Here is a 16520-nt window from a genome sequence, read left to right as displayed (position 1 = left end):
TACGGGATATGGGAAAGTATTTACAGAATAAACAACGAGCTAGCTGACTACGGTTGCCGAAAAGCACTCGAAACGCATAGAAACGAAGTATTAAAGAAAGTTTTGTATACTTAATAGTTTTTTTGAGCAATAAAATGCAATTTTTTTTCAGTTGTACTACAAAAATACCTAGAATTATATTGTTTTCTTAGCGCAGCAATTAAGCGTAGTTCAATAAAGGCGGAGGCAGGTTTTTTAGGTTTGCATTCGTGAGTTTCGCAATCGTAATAAAAAAAACATTTAAATAAACAGTTTCTAATTAGGTCATTGGATACGAATTTTAAGGTACAACTTGCAACCCACATAAGATACTCTGAAGTGAGAAGAGAAATCACTTTAACGTTTTCGTACAGAAACTTTAAGATAATAGTGAATAAATATGGCAATTCCAGAGACAGAAGATTCGAAAATTTAGTCAACGGATTGTCTAATCGTTGTCATCTAGGATCGTATTTGAAAACACAAAAGCAAGATGGCCGCCATTCACGGCAAAAATATTGTCGAATTGGAAGTGAGTTTGGAGTACCTGGCTGTACTGAAAAAATATGAATGTGTATAGCTTTAAACTTTATTAGATTTGGGATATAGAAAAATTTATAAAAATGGGATATTTTCAATCTGTTTGTTACACTAACGTCCTGGCCAAACCGTAAGAGATCAAAATGGGTTGTCCTAAAAAAGTTTTAGAGAATTTTGTTTTTTAAAACTGGCACTGCGTGCACTACAAAGCTCCCGATTTCATCAACTTGTAAGTGTCATAGGGACATGAATATATATGGAATAGACAATAGAGATGTGGAACAATTTATTTTTATCCATTTGCGGCGATAAAATGTGGCAGGGTGTATGTCCGGGAGAAATGAAAATTTCAAATAAGATCTTACTGGACAAAAATAACAGATTCAACATGAGAATTTTGATTGATTCTGTTGTTAGTTTTACTGTATCCAGCCTCTTAGCGTACATTTATTCTTGATATAATAAATTCGCTGAGAGCAGAGGATTGGCAAGTATGGAATACTGTCATTCGTTGGAGATATGGTTTATTTTCCAGAATCCCAGGTAATATGACTCCAAACACTTACGCCCCCAAACATGCGGCTCGCGCATAACCCTGTACACCGCGTATCTTCGACATAAATATAAAGTTGAGAACGAAAAGTTTAACCATTCACATGTATTGCATTAATACTTTTTGTTTTTTTCACATGTATTGCAATAATATTTATAGAGCAGGCGGCAAATTAGCAGGAGGATCACCTGATGTTAAGTGATACCACCGCCATGGACACTCTCCGAAGGAATCCGAAGGGTAGAAGATGCAGAGTAAATAGATAGAGAAGATACACCCATCTCCTACCGCCTATGTAGTGCTGCTGCACCGGAGGTTTTAAGCGTATCAGTTATGCAGTTGAGGCCCTGGTAGTAAGCAAGAGCGACCCTGGACCCCTCTTTAACGCTCGCAACGCGTTTGCTCATTTGAATAGCAGAGATTCTGTCGAGTCTAGTCCCACATTCTGTAATTTAAAAAAGAAGTTATCTTGAATTTTTATTTGAAATAGAATTACTTAATATTAAGATGATGTTTTTTTCTAGAATCCTCTTTAGAAATAATTCGAGTCTACTTTTTTTAGGTTTACATACGATGGCAATGGTAGCATGTCTGTATGGATTTTATTGTTTCTTCTGTTATTGAACCTGGAATATCTGCAAGCTTGGAATCAAGTAACCTACGGCCGTTTTGGCTAATCCTGAAGTCCCTGTAACAGAACAAACCCTTGAGACTAGTAAATCTCTCATTGATACTTGAAGTCTACTTGACTTTTATAAATAAAATCAAATCTGGCAGGAGCACTATTGCGGTGCCGGTCAGTTACAAGACTGAGCGCATCGTTTGTTAACAAATTGATTGGCGAATTATAATAATATAAATCAAAATAACAATATTTTATTAAGAAAATCAAAATAAATTAATATAGTGAAATATGGGAGCTGAAAATATCATGTTAGCCTCAGTGGAATTTGAAGTATTTGGTGAAGTCCAAGGTAAGTATTTTTTTTCAAATATTTTTATTTTATTTTAACAGGCACACTAACGAAACACATACATAGTGATGTATTAATACTTTAATGTCTTTTAAAGAATAATATTTGTTATTACAAACTGTTTGAATCGTCAGTTTATTTGTCTGAAGTTCGTTTATACTGAAATTGTTTGTTTATTGTAACACATAACAGTGTAGCTAAATATCTACACTTTAAAAATAATAATCGAGATGACTTATTTTCTTTCCGTTTTTTGGGAAATTTAAAAATTCATATTTTTGCCCCAGATTATATTCGGTTAATTTTATTATGTAGTTTACAAGTAGTTGAACATTTCTTCGTGCCTGACATGTCGTTCATTTTTTGTCATTTTTGTAAGAGTTTCCTTCACCGTACGAACAACTGATAATTGGGCTTATGGAACTACAAATTCATTGATGGAACGAACGCACAACCTAGAGATTGAGGGTCGCACTAGACGCCACTAGAACAACACTTGGCGTGTTTTATTAGTGTGTTTTGTTTTAGGCAAGTAGGTGAATATTTTGGGTCTAAGATATGCCGGATGCTTTACGATGATTTCCTTCACAGTTCGAGCGTATTTTATCTACACAAATAGGCAGAAAGTCCATTGTTTACAGTTGGGAATGAACGTACGACCTCAGAAGTGAGATTCGCAGTCTGAAGCCACTATTCACATCACAGCTTAATAAACATAATGATTTATTGCGAATTCGGTTTGGTACATTATATCGAATCTATAAATAGTTGGGAGAGATTTGCAGTAAGTTAGGTCTGCAATTGGGTTAAAAGCTTCGATAGCGCAATAAAGCAATGGAATGTTAAACCTTATTCTATATATTACATACGATATTACTACTATTAGGCATCTATTTTATTTGTAGACTATATTATGAATTAACCCCTAAACTCCGGTATATTGCGTATTGTCAAATTTATAAATTTTGTACATCATCGTCGATATTGCATGTACAAGCCTCAGACGTTGAACGCTGAAAATGCTCGTGAAAACTAAAACCTATCAGTAAATTTTTAAATAATCATATATGTATTAGAATTTAAAACATATAATACGTCTAGAATGGCATTTTATCGTTAAATTGCCACACGTATCTTCCCCCAATCTCTGTAAATAAAGCCTGTTTATATATGTGTCTCTAAATTTTATTAAGATGATCTTTAATCTGCAGGGTGTTTTTTTACCAAGTACTGCAAGGAGATGGCTGAGGGTTTGGGTATTGGGGGTTGGGTGAAAAATACGAGAAAGGGTACAATCGTTGGCAGGATACAAGGGACCAAGGAGAACTTGGATAAAATGTAATACTATTTAAGTATAGACTATTTTTTTTGTTTCAGTCTATTAAAATTAATATGCAAATAAAATCGCAGGCTAAATTTTGAGCTTTCTCAAGGCCATTGTATATTATGTTAGTTATTATTGATAATTAATAAAACATAATTTAAAAATCGTGTAAATTTTGGCGTTATTTAAAAACAAAACATAATTTTATATGTTTTATATAATGACTAGTATTTTATCATTGTAAAAACTGCCTAAAAATAATTCTGAAAAAGAGTTCTTATCCTGTTCCTAAAATTAACTACGTTAGGAACTGCTTAAGTACAGTATATTAAAATGTTATGGTAATCATTGATTAAAATTCCTGTTTACACTACATTAGGCTGTTTAAATTCGAAAAGTAGTATGACTATATGGCTGCATTGCAAAGTTAAAAAACTTAAACTCGGTAATATCGTCATACAAAGGAAAAAAAAGTGTTACGCAGTATTTAATACATTCATATAAAGAATAATAAAAAGGCTTTGCTTATACCTATTGCTTTTTTAAATATTCATTATGATCAATATCGTCAATAGGGCTATGCATTATTGCTTTTCATGACATTAATGTGCCATCGTGTGTCACTCTTATCACTTTCAGGCAATAAAGAGACAGAGATCTTGTCATTATAACTATATAATCTAAGGTCCATCGAAAGAAAGCTTAACTTTGTCTGCGTAATCGTTCTGTGTAACTAATTATATTCGTTGCTTGGGCTCCTGCCAAGCAGTTCCGTGTTGATCCAATTACTTCCTTGTCAACAGATCAATGCCAGCTATTGCAGTACATTGTTATTATTATAACAATGTCTGTTTGTTATTGCGTGTTTATTAAGGGCTGAAGTTATATTTCATAAGATTATGATGATAAAAATACATCTATATATTTTATGTTGCACCTGTATCGTTAATAAGCTTTTTTATAGACAAGTAGGCGATTAGCCTTCTATTTACTTGTAAAGATGAGGATATAAACGTGCCGGTTTACTTGCGATGTTTGCCTTCACTAAGAGTAAGTGTAAAATGCGCCAGCAATGTCCCCGTCAGTCGAACGCACGACGTCAGGGTTGAGAGTCGCACGCCCAAGCATTATCTAGGTCTAGATCTATTTATATATATATATGTTGTACTACTAGTAGATTCAAGATTAAATTAAGATATGTACCTGTACGATAATAATATAAGTAAATATATTGTTTTGTTTTTTTTAAGTCTTTATCATACTTTCTTAGTGAAATCTTTTATTGATTTGTAACTTTTGTTTAAATAAACTTCTTTTTCCAGGATCGAGTGGCTTAGTACAAAAGGCTCTCCGGAAAGCAAAATAGAAAAATGTGTGCTTTCTAACTTCGAAAACGTGGCACGTCTGGCATTTAACAATTTTAGTATACGTTTCTAAAATATTTTTTTATTTTATTATACAGTGCCGCTACAGAACTCGCTACAGCTGTGTCCTCTGTTCAAATCTCACTGAGAGTCGTCGACCAACCTTACAAATTTAATATACACTTGTCAAAATAAGGGAAACTCAAATGTCCGTAGCTCAATACAATCAATTAGTGTTAAATATAATATTTTATTTACTTTTATATTAATCTATGACAAATATTATGATGCTGAGAATAGAAGATTAGACATTACTAGATAAGGTATCGTTAGATAAATATGGAATTATGTAAACGTATACTTTAGTAGTAATGTTTGTATCGCAGCATGCATTTATTTATTAAAAACAAATTTGTATACACGCAATTTGTGACAGATGCGATTAAATACATCGAATACTGTTGAGTTCATAGTTGATAACACATAATGGATCTACTTAGGTGTACTGTCTTTTGTCCAAAGGAATTCGACTACAATTAATTGTATGACGTCGTTATTGTACTAACGGTCATTGGCGTATATTTTAGCGTGTGAATATACGTTAGTTCAATAAAAGGTCAATCATCTTATCTGTTTATCCATAAGTTCTATTTGTATCGGTAAGCGCTACGGTAAAATGTTTTAAAAATGTTTGGCTTAACACGAAACGTTTATACAGAACAAGTATGTTCTAGACATATAACAGAATGTAAAAAGTCGTGAAAAATAAACACATTACTAAGAAATCGTTTATTTGTAGTTAAAAACATTGTATGTACATAAGCCTATTGCTAAATATATAATACAAATGGAATGATCTCGAAGTCTGACTTAGATTTGATCACCTGAAGCGTAGCATTAAGTATATAAAAATACGACAAAATAAGGCAGCACTCTCACATAGTTCGTTGATGGAAATATATAATACAAAAATATATATTTTAAGGCACTTTTTATAGTGTAAATAATCTGCGCATGGATGCTATAATAGTCACAGCAGTGAAAAGTAAGCGTTACGACGATTTTTGTCAATACAAATATCTGTAAATTTTCGACTCATTTAATATATCCAATTCGCCCAACATTACCGCTATTTTTTCCATATTTAGTGACACCATTTTTGTGATAACTATATAGTTTTAGTTTCACTACTAAATTTAAATGCATTGATAGTGGAATACAGTAAAATAAGGATTACATCATACCTTTTTAAATAATTTATAAAGAGTAATGTCATAATAATTTAGCCAAAGTTATCCTCTGAACTTATACCGATTACAAGTAATATGTTTAAGTTTTTGTATATAAAGTAATTTGTATACTATACTTAGGATTGAATAATTGATAATGGAGAAAAACACGAGTACAATCTTCAATTAAATAGGAATCCTTTAATCTCATTAAACAGCATATGAAACTAATGCCGACGTTATAAAAAATAATATAATAAGGCTTTAGAGTATTTCATTGATCTCGTTAAATCTATAGTCTCTCTGGCTTTTAATTATAGTACTTAATCACGGTACACTATATCGGAACTATGTTCGTAATAAAATATGGGTATAGAATAAAAAAATGTCATTCTGGCAATATTCCAACAACCATTGCACAACCATGGTTGCCTATACTTTTTCTTCTGGTGTTTGTAAAGGCACACTGGCTTCTTCCATTTTTTTCGTTAAATCTAACGCTTTATGTCGTTTTGTTCTTTCCTTGTGGAAGAAGAGTCGGAGGTAGTGACAGGGGAAGATGACGCATTCGCCAGCTGGTTCCTCTGCGTCAATATAAACTCCTCTTACAAGAATTGAATTTGAACAATTTAAGAGAATCAGCAACGCCAGACTTACGATGTGACAAGACCAGTTGCTTAGGAGAGGCGAATCTGAAAAAAAAAACTCGTTAAAACAGGAATCTAGAAGGTTTCATTATAAAATAACATTTAGTTGGTATTTTACTGTTTACACATTTCATGTAATTTCGCTGTAACCGTGGCGTTCAAAAAAATAATAGAATAATTAAATTGACATTTGCGAAAAATATTGTTTTTATACTCCTCTCAGTGAGTTATTATTAATAATATGAGAAAATTCAAGAACTAATTAACTATTTTCAATAACAATGTTACTATTACCGTAATTACATCGACTTAAAATCTGTATTGTATAAACGAACCTGGCAAAAAATAAATGTCCAACAATCCCCAAACCCCTCGCCATACATTAACCGTGGAAGCGAAGGAAAGTAAGTGATAAACATCAGCAATCAACAGCCTTGGGGCTCCCTGAAGTCTTGCGACAACCCATCGCATCGGCGCCTGCAGCGAAAACGTGACTACTACCATAGAGTAACCTACTATCTGTGGACAAAAAATATAATATTAATAAAGGGTACTATTCATTTTAAATAATTTATTTATTGCGGGAAATGACACACGTTTCGCGCGTAATCGTAAAATTTATATTGCTAGCATAATATAGAATTTACTAGAAGACATGTTTGCATTATATTGATCTTATCATATATTGACATCACTGTGAGAACAGTGCTCTAAATAAAATATTTTTATCATAGGTTTTATTAACTTAAGTCTTAATTTTTAGTCAATATTATAAAGTAATATTTTTCTATTATCTTTATTATAGCTTAGGCTAGAAGGGCCATCTGTTTTTAACCAAGATATTAATGTTTCTAATGAAACTATAAGAAAGATATTGAGAGAGATAATAAGAAACATAATATACGCTTGGTGTAAAGCAAAATATGTGAGTCAAGTTTTGTTCGACCGCCTTTAAGAGACAAAGAAATGAAATAAAAATAGAACATAAGGAAAATTTGAAAAAAATCGACGACTGTACCGATTTTTGACAAATTTTCATCAGACTATATTTTTTTCTTTTTTACATTAACAGTACTACCAGTAGTAAAAATTTAAATCGTTAGGCTTTTGTTTTCTAGACTGTTTCGGTACATACGTTCGTTTTTGAACAAATAAAGATGTATATGTTTAGATCGACAATATATTTATGCGTTTACAAACCTTAGCGTAACATCACAATATAAATAAAAATCGACATGTGAGATAAACAAAACAGTAAAATGATGGCGCCTATAATAATACCTCAACAAACATAGTTATCTCTTCTAGAGTCGGATGAACCATAAGCCAAGCAATTCACTTAACACTTTATTATTATATTTGTTTATACGTTTATTTGTTGTGCGATGGAAACACCCCGAACGGAGATATCATATCATAGGGAAGTGCCCCAGTTTGTTACTAAATTTCCTTTGTAAATTTTCCACTAATTACGTCATTTTTTACGCTTAAACTGCATGTATATGACAGTACTTTAGATCAAAAAAGTGTGATCGATTAAAATAATTTGGTTTTATTACATTGGACATTTATTAAATAGAAATATATAATTGTAAAATTTAGTAATAATACAAATTTTCATAGTTGTAAGTAATGTTTCTGATATAACCAATGAAATAAAAGGCTTTTTAATTTTATTTTATAAGGAGGAAATTTATAGATTATGTAAAGTTTTAGTCAGTTAGGAAAGCGATTTCTTATATAGAACCATTATTTAGTTTTACTCTTAGAAAAATATGTGTGATTTTCGTTTGTATGATTTTCGTTGTGATATATTGTTTTTGTGTCGCTGATAAAGGTTGTGGAGTCACACACAACTATTAATAACATGCTTATTAAAGATCCAGTAGCAGAAATAGGAGAATTATCCAATTGTGTACACGGAAATGAGAAAATAAGGTAATATGAGCGGTTATAGCCAGTTTACAGTACAATGATATTTCTACCCACGTGGAATTCAATGTCACTGCTAAGGACTTATGTCATTGTCAATTCACACTTTGCTTAATTTTACCATAAAACCCTAAGTTCCGTTCGAGTCCCGAACAAAACAAAACAAGTAAAAAAAAAATCGTATCGCAATTTCCATTCGTAAATATGACTGATATGTGCGTTATAGTTTGCACTTATTTATTAACTATTTGGAGTGATATCGGTTCTGTAATAAAAAAAAAATAATACCTTACTTTTCGATGTCTCCCGTTTTGAGTCGTAGTTTGCGGTAAATCTTGACTCCAAATACTACCCTAAGATATATATGTTAATGGTTGAGGACACAATAAATATGATTTTATCTTCCGACAACGTACCTGTTATCAAGGCAACATGATGCTGTCGTATTGATGGTATTGATGTGACGTCGAACGTAAATAAATATGTAGTTCTAAAACTCTTAACTCATATTTAATAATTTTAGACGTAATAAGCATCTTACTCCCTAAAATCATTATAATACATTTTTAATTAAGGTATGTAGGTACTTATTTTTATAACTTCTTTAGTGACCGTAATTTTAAATAATTTACATTATTTAGATCCTAACAAGTGTTAACAACAGTTCTCACAGTAACGGAATAATTAGCAAGGATTTTTATTTGTTTTATAGATAACGGAGTTTAAAAAATAAACTATGGACACCTGAACAACAAAATGGACTGGAAGTCGAACTAGCAGCAGAACGTGACAGTGATAGAGAGATACTTCGCTTTATGCAATGTTCATGATGGAGACTGATATTTTGTTTGTTATAATTAGACCATTTAAATCCGAAGTTGGTTAAAGCCGTACGTAATAGAGCGAGGGCAAGGAGAGGAAACGCCAATTGCGATCTAAGTGGTCACTGACTCAATGGCGAGCATCTGACCCATATGCGGAAAAAAAGATCTTCTAAGACTTAGGAAAATAGGTAACCTAAGTTATATTGAAAATAGGACTTGTTATTCTGAGCAGTGTAGGCCTAGCGGCTTCGAGAGTGACTCTCGTCCCTGAGCCTGAGACCCAGGCCTTAAAAAGCTGTAGCACCACTACGTAGTTTTGGACATATTCGAAGCTGTTTAATACAGTTACTGATACCATAAAGAAATAAGTTTTATCTGTAACGAGTGTGTGTTGACAAGTTATGAAATTTGAACATATAATCATCAAACATTCCTAATCGAGTCTCGTAAGCAGGTTTTTTATCAAATGGCACGATATTTGCTGAGAATAGATTTTTTAACTTACTTCAAACAATATCAGTTTGTCTTGTAATATTTATTTTAGTACATGTGCGACGAGACATATCAAGAAAATATTTTAGGTATATTCCATCTTAGTGACTCAATAGCTTTTAACCGATATGGGAATCCACCCATTTTGTGATGGGACGTAAAGGAATCTCAATATTTCGCGAGCAAACATTAAACCAAATGAACGTTGGCATATACAGTGTAGGTTACACTTACACTATATAACGTAAAAATGAGTTATATTTGTTTTGGTTTAAACCCAAACATTTATTTACTTTTTAAAACGCAACTGACATTCTCTATTACGAAGAAATATTTTCATATTTATAAATCAACAACAACATACTTAAGTGTAATCTTATACTTTTGTTAATAATAAACTGAATTATTTAAATAATGGTTGAACTATGAATTGCTGTAAAAACTGAAATGATAAACAAATTTATTTTATAACAGTATTTAATCTTAATTTTTTTTTGGCTAAGGTGGAACACGAGTAACAAGGTCATATATAAATATTTTAACAAAATCCAATATCCATCTGGATATATCATGTTCTATTAAAAAAAAATATATTGAATTCACTGTATTGCGAAAAATTTCCGCGTCTTTATTAATAATTGTATGGTATTGTAGTCAAATTGAGTATTGTGTAGCGAATTGACTCTAAGTGTGAAGTATGAGGTTTTTATTGGCGTTCAGCTGTATATATTTTATTGATATGACAAGTTATATTAGTGAAAATCCGTTTCCTGAGGGTAAATCATAACAAATATATACTATTATTAATATAATTTAAAGCTACATGACGACAAAAATGAGAGTGTAAAAGAATTGCAGTAAGATGTTTATAGTAAATTCGGCAAAAATTTTAAAAAATTGTGTAGATTTAAAAGCTATAAAATCTACTTGCATTTACGTGTGGATCACGTTTAGATAATATTTTATATTTGTAATCTTATCATACAATCTGCTAAGAAAATACCCGCATTTTTATCCGTAACTCACTGTAAATCGACTGATTGTATTAAAAATTAATATTTATATAGACTTTGATTTTTATTTAAACGTTTGATAGGGTTTTATTTCAATAAACGTTTTTTTTTTTGTTAACTGATACCGCCGCCCATAGACACTCGCACTGCCAGAAAGCACGCAAGCGCCAAGGCCTTTTAAGACTCGGTGCGCTCTTTTCTAGATGGATCCTAAGTCGAATTGGGTCGAAATACTTCAGTGTGCGGCAGAAATTGTCTTAACAAACGCTCAGTTGTAAAACTACGGACTTCAAGGTGATGCGGATAGTATTTTGTATTCTGCCTTGAAGTCCGATGATGAAACTCAGCTGCAAGTATTAAACTGAACAACTCTTCTGAATACTCACCATGGTAAATACGGTAGAAGATGCAAAATTACCAATATACATTATACAATATATTTAAAAAAACACTATTTGTTATATAGGCGATTTCTGATCATTTGAATTAATCTTCTTTGATATTTGATCTTAATCTTATACTTACAAGTGATGTCCAGCAAGATTTTACAGGATCATCTGGATAGAGGTAAATGTCAATCAAAGCCCACAGACCTCGCCACACGAACACCACCAGTGACCCGACCACAGTCACAGAAAACACACAGTCCAGTATGTACAGAGCCGTTTCCTTACTACTCTGTAACAAAAAAATATATAGATTTATAAATACTAAAACTATTTTATTATACATTTACCTTTACCCTTAAAATTAATTAATTAATTAATTAATGCGTGTTAATATTAGGTTGGGGAAAAAGTCTTTTCGCATTATAGTATGTATGAACTTGTCAGAAAACCTCCTTGGCTATAGTATTTGTATCCGGCTAGTTTTGGTTTCATTAAAAGTTTGAATTTTAAAGAACATAATTCTAAATTTAAATTACGAAAATGTGTGATTTTTATTTATTTTTTGTACTGTCAAGATGAGTGAATCCAATGAAGATATTCGATACTTTTTAAAATTTTACTTAAAAAAAAAGGTAAAAATGTAACGTAATCCGCGAAAATTATTTGTGATATTTATCGACGTGTCTGTAAAAGTAGCACAAATTTGATTTAAGCTTTTTCAATTCGGAAAATTTGATGTCAAAGATGCACGTCGCTCTGGTCGCCCTATTACGGATAAAGTGGATGCCATTTTTGAAAATGTGGAACAAGATTGGCATATCAGTAGTTACGACGTCGCTGAAGAATTAACTACAAAACAGTTTTGACGCACTTAAAAAAACTAGTTACACAAAAAAGCTCGATATTAGGGTACCTCACGAGCTCACTGAAAGAAACCTAATGAACCGTGTACTCATTAGTGATTCTATATAACGACGTATTGAAACCGAACCATTTTTGAAGTAGCTGTTAACTGGTCATAAAAAGTGGATTACGTACGACAAGAACTTGCGAAAAAGGTCATGGTCAAAGGCCGTTCATGCTTCACAGACATTGGCGAAACCCGGATTAACTCGCAACAAGGTGGTGCTGTGTGTGTGGTGGGATTGGATTAATTATACGCTGTTACCGCCAGACAGGACCATCGATTCTGAACTCTACTGCGAACAACTGTTGAGATTAAAGCAAGAAGTTGAAAGCAGCCGGAATTAATCAACAGAAGAGGTGTGGTTTTTCATCATGATAACGCTAGACCATACACATCTTTAGCTACACAGCAAATATTAAGAGGGCTTGGCTGGGAAGTGTTAATGCGTCCGCCGTATAGTCCTGACCTTACACCATCAGATTTCAACCGGTTTCAGTCTCTTCAGAATTTTTTAGGCAATGTCAGGTTAACATCACAAGAGGACTGCCAAAACCAATTGTCGCAGTATTTTGATCAGATGCCCAAAATTTATATAGCAATAGGATCATGTCTCTACCTCCAAGATGGCAAAAAGTTATCGAACAAAATAGTACCTACATACTTTAGTTACATGTAAATAAACTATATAAAAAATGTTGTGAATTTTGTTAAAAAATGCGAAGAAACTTTTTCCCCAACCTATTATATAAAATGTGGAGAGGCCTAACCTGCATAACAATAATTAATTATAATTAATATCCTTTTGCCTTCAAGAAACATAACAAATATAATATATATTGCCTTTCTTATAATAATGTATATATCGATTGATACAATAGAAGCATTATTGCAAATATAAATTAATTCAATACACGACTTTTATTCAAGATAGATTATCTTAGGCAGTAACTATTTATAAATAATGCGATTTGTTGTATCTTATAAAATTTAATATGAGATAAGGATTATTTCTTGTTACACTCGAGTACCAGATAATAAAATACTTGAATACCGAATACGGTAACTCATAAGAATGAGTTATACTTAAAGGTTTAGTTTCGTATTAATTGATACAATATTATCTGCTAATGTTTGTTATATATCTTATTCTATTTAAATCTAAAGGCCTAATAAGCAAAATGTAAGTTATGTTTTAAGAAATGTATTCGTAATAGGATAGGAGGAGCAGTGTTGGCCTAGTGGTTTCAGCGTACGTTCTTGCCTTAGACCCAAAAAAGTCGACGACGTGTGTGAGGCACAGAAGGCTGATCACCTACTTGCCTAATTGATTAACAAATGATCATGAAAAAGATACAGAAATCTGAGGCCCATACCTAAAAAGGTTGTAGCGCCATTGATTTTTTTTTTTTTTCGTAAAATTCAGAATTCAAAGAAGTCGTTTTTTCCTATTTTATATTGTCCTGGCTTATGAGCATATGATGATAAAATCTAACTTAGAAGAAATCATATCTATTACAACGACCATTTCAAACAATACATAATAACTTACTAAACAACGTACACGATGAATTTTTAATTACTTATTTTATTGAAGGTGATATATGTCATGAATTTATGATCTTTGTACTTCATACAAAGGAAAATAATATCTTCATTCATATCACCTCGTTACTTACATAATTAATTAAAAGTACCTAATAATTCACGTTTCGTAATGTTAGCCTAACTATATTTTAATTTGCATCGACACGACATTGCCAAAGGAGCTTGTAGTTATGCTACTATTGATTCAAAAGTGGCTTAGTAATAGCTTTTTTATTATCTTAGTGATGGTGATTTTAGATATGTTATAATAAATATAACATAAGAATGAATTTGAAATCATACAACCATATCAGATTTTCAATTTGATCCCCAGTGACAACCATATTATTGTTATTGAAAAAAAAAGACTTTCCGATTGAACAATATTACTGTTGTACTACCATATGGTATTCTATTAATGACATATTTTCGAGGAACAAGAGACGGTGATCGGCTCCTTAGTCCTAGCACTCTTGTACTATGAAACGTGAAAATTATTTTTATATGTAGTTATATGAAAGTCGAAAAGTCAGTCGCTTAAATAAAGCCTAAACAATTATATGAACGATAAAAACATTCCACGGTTATTTCACGTGCTTCGACGCGATACATAATTATAATTTATATTACTTAAGCTGATTTCATTGTTATTAGTCGTATTGTTGATAGTAGAAGAATCTTACTAGTGATGAGTTGATTATTATACGAGTACTACTCGATATACAGTAATTTAAGCAATGGGCATATCTAATGTTACAAAAAAAGAAATTAAAGTATGCTAAAATCGTTTCATTTGATTTGGTACGTTTTGGTCCCGACATTTACGTATTTGTTTATGGTACAAAAATAAGCTTCGATTTTTATCCAGACCCATACATCACAACAATATAGTTTATGTAAAGGTACTAGCGAGTATCTTTTCAAAACAGTTCTTCATCACTTTAATTTATAATGTACGTTGACGATGATTATCACAATAAAAAGTACATCGATAAACCCTTGTGTTTTCGTGAAGAAATACTCTTACTTGTCGTTCTATATTCCTTATATTTCATAACCATGTTTTAAATCCATATCATTAAAATATTTATTATTTTCAGATTATTATATTGCGTAATAACAACTAAAGTATATCTAAGTATAAGTAGTTCAAACTACTTAGCCACTAGTCCTAATCTTGTCACAAATATCTCAAAATCTTGTGCAAAGTTAAGAAAATTATTGATTTCCGGTATCAGACGCGGAATAGAATGGTGCTGATGGAAATGAGTACGCGAACGCGTCAACAATAGATGATCTCTAAACTAGGATGATTTGTTTGAAGTATATGTATATGCTATTATAGCCCTGAAGTTTTACTCACATGCTAATAGATAATTTACAACTGTATGTAGGCTGGTAAATGAAACCAACCAGTTAAATATATGTAATAAGGCTAAATAGGCTAAGGAGGCGAGATTTGTCCTTTGATTTAAGATAATTTTACAATCTTAGTAAACCGGATCAATTTATTTAAACAGTTGATTCCATAATTTTTATTCATTGATTTGATTTTCAGATTTTAAACAATTCATCACCTGGCTTTGGTAAATATTTTAGACAATGTTGTAATGGTATTTCTTTTAAATTTGCTATTTCCATTTTTAATATGTTTCCTTAAAAATTCCTTACAGTAAAGTAGTTACTAATTTTCAAGTTTCAAAAAGATAAAGTAATTTGGTTTTTTGTAAAATAAAAAATAATCCATAACTTTTTATCGAATTTTAACTAAACAAATTACCGCAAAATTTATTAATTAAAATGTAGGCATTGATTAAAAATGTATAATATTTTTTATTCCTATAAAAAAAGGATTACGCAAGTGCTACGCGTCACAATGGCGCTACGAATATGCTACGGAGCGCGCTTTTTCATTTGCTTCTATTTCATTACGCAATGTACTGGTTGCTTAAATTCTACAAAAAATATTTCATACCGTTCTGTAAAATGTTGGTGCATCAAAGTAACCCTCGTCTGCATCAATTGACACACTGTACGGAGCTGACTCCAAATTTCGTAACCCTTTCAGACATATTAGGGCTATTGTTGAAACAATAGTTGTAAGTGTCGTAGAAAACGCATCCTCTTCGTAAATGTCCATAATACTCCAGACACCTCTACATGCCGCTACGTTGATTAATCCACCGATATAATTATACAATCTAGTCACAAAAAAGAACTTAACCTTTCCAATTTTAGGTGTTAATTCTTTGCAACAGTATTCTTGAAAAACGCACAGTAGTAGTCCGAAAATGAGTCCCATCGATGTTGTCACTAGCGCACTTAACAGTGGATCGTCGGGGTAGATGTACATATCTAACAAATTCCATGTCGCCAGCCAGTATATAATGATCAAGGGCCCAGCAATCAAAGTTGTAAAAATAATATCTATATATTCTATTAAGCCGGTGTAATGCTCAAAATCGAGCGCGGAGTTAATAAGTAGAATGCTGTCACGCATATCGCCCGCACGACTGATCGTTTTCAGTATATGATATCTCCTTATCCGATTATTTGACGATGATTTCCTTAGATAATCGATGTATCGAGTAGTTTAACATCAAAGTGCGGCGAGCGGGTCGTCTCCACATACCGTTATATTTACAACTGATTGTCTCTTTCAACTGTTGCTTAAATATAGAAGCAATAAAAAAATGTTTGCAAAGAAAGCCTTGCTTACTACAAGGATTA

The 16520-nt window shown here is 31.9% G+C and overlaps 2 protein-coding genes across 2 annotated transcripts in view; one reads left to right on the top strand and one right to left on the bottom strand.

The window, feature by feature from the left end:
- The first annotated feature begins 1879 nt into the window (after positions 1-1879).
- Positions 1880-5399, top strand: LOC123708427 (acylphosphatase-2). Its single transcript, XM_045659124.1, has 3 exons — positions 1880-2085; positions 3297-3423; positions 4732-5399. The coding sequence occupies exons 1-3, from the start codon at positions 2025-2027 to the stop codon at positions 4844-4846; spliced, it is 303 nt and encodes a 100-aa protein (XP_045515080.1). The 5' UTR covers positions 1880-2024; the 3' UTR covers positions 4847-5399.
- A 177-nt stretch (positions 5400-5576) lies between these two features.
- Positions 5577-16520, bottom strand: part of LOC123708426 — a 35156-nt gene continuing 24212 nt past the window's right edge. Inside the window, exons 6-8 of the mRNA XM_045659123.1 lie at positions 11436-11588; positions 6985-7168; positions 5577-6694 (exon numbers count right to left, since the gene is read on the bottom strand). Coding sequence (XP_045515079.1) covers positions 6435-6694; positions 6985-7168; positions 11436-11588 — 597 coding nt within the window. The 3' untranslated portion in view covers positions 5577-6434. The remainder of the gene's footprint in view (positions 6695-6984; positions 7169-11435; positions 11589-16520) is intronic.

Source organism: Pieris brassicae, chromosome 4 (assembly GCF_905147105.1).
Source record: "Pieris brassicae chromosome 4, ilPieBrab1.1, whole genome shotgun sequence".
Taxonomy (NCBI): Eukaryota; Metazoa; Arthropoda; class Insecta; order Lepidoptera; family Pieridae; genus Pieris; species Pieris brassicae.
This window is presented reverse-complemented; position numbering and strand designations above follow the sequence as displayed.